General features: G+C 37.0%; 1 protein-coding gene across 1 annotated transcript; it reads left to right on the top strand.

Moving 5' to 3' along the window:
- Nucleotides 1–200: 200 nt before the first annotated feature.
- LOC134853814 (Iroquois homeobox protein 5a-like) lies at nt 201–4,430 on the top strand. The gene is made up of 4 exons (XM_063869740.1): nt 201–936; nt 1,434–1,777; nt 2,067–2,449; nt 3,620–4,430. The coding sequence occupies exons 1-4, from the start codon at nt 631–633 to the stop codon at nt 4,321–4,323; spliced, it is 1,737 nt and encodes a 578-aa protein (XP_063725810.1). The 5' UTR covers nt 201–630; the 3' UTR covers nt 4,324–4,430.
- Nucleotides 4,431–4,723: the final 293 nt, after the last annotated feature.

The raw sequence follows: 4,723 nt of genomic DNA on the forward strand, positions 1-4,723 counted from the left end.
AATTCTAGGAAAAACAGACAAGAAAAAAGCTTTGACGACCTTCAGAAAACTCGTGGAATTGTAACTAACAAACTATATTAAATTTTAACTCTCAGAGAATTAATACCCAATAAAAATCGTTTTGAATATCAACTTATGAATTCATTCAGAGATTAATACGATTGTTGTTTTTATATACACTTTGAATTTACGATCTTATTATCAGGTGCAGCTAATAAAAACACGCTTTAAGACACAAATACAGACACTTAAAGAAAGTCAGGTTAATTCAAGCCTCTTGATTGGCCAATGAGCTAGGTGGTCTTTGATTGGACGAGTGTTTATCGCCTGTAGCTGGACTTTTTTAACGAATTTATCTCAAGAGTTATTAGATATTTTTCATATCTGTCCCGGCTGTAATCAAATCAAATCATTGTCTGATTTAAAAAAAAACCTTTTTGGGCTCTCCAAAATTTTTATTCCAAGTGTCATCAATTTAAATAACTCATCTTCTAAATTTCTAATTCTTTCGTAAAATTTTGAGGAAACAAATCAAAAACAGTTTGTAAAACAGAAAAACTACAATATCAAGTTGATTTAAATTAATAAAATTCAAAATAATCGGTCAAATTTTTACCAATTTTATCGAAAATGAATCGTCTTCTGGTACCCCCTACGTCTTTCTACAACCCGAACTCTACGGCGGTGACTCTGAGCCAAATGGGGGCATCGAACGTTCCGAACTCTCTGCAACCATCGCCTCTCCATCAAGCGGCCATTATGATGCATCATCATCAACAGCAACAACAACATCAAGCACAACAGTTGGCGGTTTCACAAGCCGCGGGTATCTCGAACCCGAACGAGAAGCAGTCGCAATCCATGGGAGGTTTGAAGATCCCGGGAAGTGGTGACAACTCTTCGACTGCGACAACTCATCATTTTCCGCGACAACTGGTAAATTAACCTCCCGATTTGTAATGATTTTTAAAATTTGTCCGTTAATTCTAACACTTTCTAAGTTTTTTTTGGGTACAAGTATGGTTGTTGGGTCCCAAAAACTAAGATGAGTCCCTGAAGGAAACTTTTTAGGCCTTAAGATATTCGAAAACATGGTTCGCATTTGTTTACTTGTGGTTTTTGAAATTTTCACAAAAAATGCGGGACCCAGCCATCATACTTGTACCTTTTTTTGCTTTCTGAAAGGAATGGGATGATTTTGAGGACATCTCAGCTTGAAGTGCTAATGAAACTTATTATTTAACTGTCATTCAACTAATTTAGCGTTTTTGGCCCTAGATGTTTATCGATATGATAACTGAAAAATTATATATTCATTTATAACAGGAAAACCTAATTTTGAAGCGTTCCACATGTAGAAATGCTTTAAAAATTTATTTTGAAGGCTTAGAATAATTGAAAGGGTCAATTTTAAAATTAATTTTATCTTTCAGAACCCAGTTTCGTCCAGTGGATTTGATCTGGCGGCCGCAGTTTCAGCAGCCAGGAGCTCCCAAGTAGCGGCAGCTCTTCACGCCACCTCCGTTGCTCATCACGCGCAAACACCTCATCCCTTTGTCACCGCATCTCAACAAACACCCCCCGGAATGCCTCTCGGGTTATCCCACCCCCCTCCTCATAGTCCGGCCATGTTTGGACAGGGTCCCCACCCGGGTGCAGCGGCAGCCGCGGCTCTTTTCTCCGGACACCCGGCGGCAGCCGGTGCCAGCGGTATCCACCCTTTGCTAGCGGCCGCAGCTTCTTCGGGACATTTTCCGGGATACCACACGCCTGATGGGTAAGTTATTACTTTTAATATTTCAACATAATATTAAAATTTTAATATATATTTTTTAAAAATCAAATCAAGAGTACTCGGTTGCTCTGCAAAAGCACATTATGATAATATCCTTATTTTTTTATTTTGTATTTTCGAAAATATTCAAAAACTGGGATTTTATAAAAGCTTGATTGGAATTCACCAAAAGAGCACTATAGCACAACGCCAAGCCTAAACTTTTCAAATTTTTTTAAAAAATTTTCGTTTTTCTTGCGGACAAATTAAATAAATCTTTGGTTGTTTTTAGTTTTGGCCCGATGGATTTCAATATGATCACCCGCCGCAAAAATGCCACCCGGGAAACCACTTCGGCACTGAAGGCGTGGCTAAGCGAGCACAAGAAGAACCCCTACCCCACCAAGGGCGAAAAAATCATGCTTGCCATCATCACCAAAATGACTCTCACTCAAGTTTCCACTTGGTTCGCAAATGCGAGAAGACGGCTGAAAAAGGAAAACAAAATGACTTGGGCTCATGGCTCTGGAAACGAAGACGACGACGATGAAGACGCCGATATTGATGACGACGGAGACGATGACGTCATGAATGATGAGAAGGTCAATGACCTGAATGAGTTGATGTCTCGCGAAGCTTTCAACTCCGGTGCCAGTCAGCTCCATACAGCCCAAAGTAGGTGGTCCTTACTTAATTTTTTTTTATTAATTACATTTCAATATCTTTAAATTTTTTACTAATTATGTTTTGGTGCTTTGTCGTTACACCACATGACTTGTGTTTTCGAAGCTTTAATTAGTTTTTTGCTGACATTTTTCTGTTTTTCGGAGCTAAAATTGATGTTTTGATGAATTCTTCAGCTGTTTGTAGCTTTTGTCTAAACTTATATAAAACTCATATAATTGTTCGGGCCTTGTTGAAAGTTGATCTTCACGAAAGAATTTTATGTTGTAAGACAGATTGGACCATATTAACAGGAGTCCATTCAATTCGATTAGCTCAAATTTCATCAACCGATGAAAAAGAAGAAAATTTTTTTCGAAAATGTTCATAAATCTTTTACAAGAAAATATGTTTTTGTTCGCGTGGAAATTACACAGAAAAAATCAGAGTTATTGCGAAAGATAAAAATTTAACTTCTTTAAAAAATTTTTATAAAGATCTTCAAAAAATTATTTTCATTTTTTATCGATTGATGAAAGTTATGATTCTGAGTATTTCTTCTTCATGGATTGGATGGAGATCATTTAAATATGTTATAAGCCAGTTGTTTTTCTACGCTTTTTGGTTTTGTGTCGGCTTTTTGAGTTGTCGGCCAGCGGTGGCATTTTTTGGTGTGGATGTTTATTCAAGTTGCGTGGTCTGTGAAAACATGAAGTGATCGGCTAACAAAGTGACTTGCAATTAACTCTAGTTTGTAAAAACAACTCAATTATAAAATAAAAAGGTGACGACGCTGGCGTCAACAAACCATCACTAGAATAAACTAACTTCATTAGCCAAGCTTGTTTTGTTCATAATCGATTCATAACTAATCAAAACAACATTCTCAATACCTTGTTACGTTGAGAAAGTCGCTTAATAGCTCGCACTAGATAGACTACTTAGCTCACTTTTAGTCTCAGAAAAACAATTTTTCTATGTTTCTGCTCTATTTTAAAATCTTAAACATGAGCTGCTGTTGACCACTTTTAGCCCCACTTAAAATAACCAGAAAACATCAAACAAAATAAACTTTATAGTCTGCGTTTTCATGTCACCAATAAAATTAATTGCAATATGGAGAAATTAACTTCAAAAAAATCAAAATTTTCTTCCAAATATGGAATTTTTTTTTTGTTCTAGAACCTTCTCAACTCGGTCAACACTTCGGACCAGGAGCCGAGGGTCTTCGTATTGAGACGAACGTGCCGAACCCTTCGAAACGAAGCAGCAGCGCCGACATTTTCTCCTCGGCTGCGTCTCTTTCACTGGTGTCATCATCTTCGGAACCGACTCACAACATCGCAAACTCGCCAACATCTCGCAGCGAATCCGAACTGAACACGACTCGAGACTCGTCAGTTTGGTCATTCGGAGAAAAACCGAATGCGAGACCTCTTCAAATCGACCTCTCAAGTAAAAGCAAATCAAATATTACTACCAGCAAAACCCAGTGTACCGACTCGTCGAATGCGACTAAAAAGTCCAAAATTTGGTCGATTGCCGACTTGGCGACTTCGCCGACTGTCAGTAATGAGTCATCATCACGAAGCACGACTTGTCAAATATCTCCAGCCAGTTTTCACTCGCCAGCCAATCAGATTTCGCCGATTTGGAAGTCGCCGAAAATGGGCTTAGAAGCTTTTGGAGACTCGTATAGTCACGACTCAGCGAATATTTTGAAGATTGAGAATTTCTATGGGAGGTCTCCATCTTTTTTTCCAGGGTTTCATTCGAACCCAGGTGCAATGTCAGCTGCAATAAATGCCGGTTTTCACCCTACATTTTCATCACCTGTGTCAATGTTCAACTTCACTAATCAGACAACACTGCCGAAAAACTTTTAACTCAAACTCAGTAAAAAAACTGAAAACTCTTTTTTGCTTAAAAATTTTCTCAATTGCATTGAGTTTTATTAATTTTAAATTCATAGCCCTATGTTTGAGAGTTTTATATTAGATGTTAATTATTTTTTGAAAAAAAAATCAATTTATTTAACTGCATATTCTTTTTTATTATTAGCTGAAAAAATTTAAGAGTTCAAGTAATTTTCTATAGAAGTAAGATTTTGCTGAGAGATGATTTGTGCGAGGTCTCATCTTTCGCGTTATGAAAAAGTTTCAAATGTATCTTTTTCCTAGTTTTCGCTGGTGCTAGAGCAGGTTTTATTTGACTTTATTTGAAAAAAATGCGAATAAGCATTAAAATTTGTTCAAAAGCTATTTTCGAAAAATGTTTTTTTTCTAA

Source organism: Symsagittifera roscoffensis, chromosome 1, assembly GCF_963678635.1.
Source record: "Symsagittifera roscoffensis chromosome 1, txSymRosc1.1, whole genome shotgun sequence".
NCBI classification, from domain to species: domain Eukaryota; kingdom Metazoa; phylum Xenacoelomorpha; order Acoela; family Convolutidae; genus Symsagittifera; species Symsagittifera roscoffensis.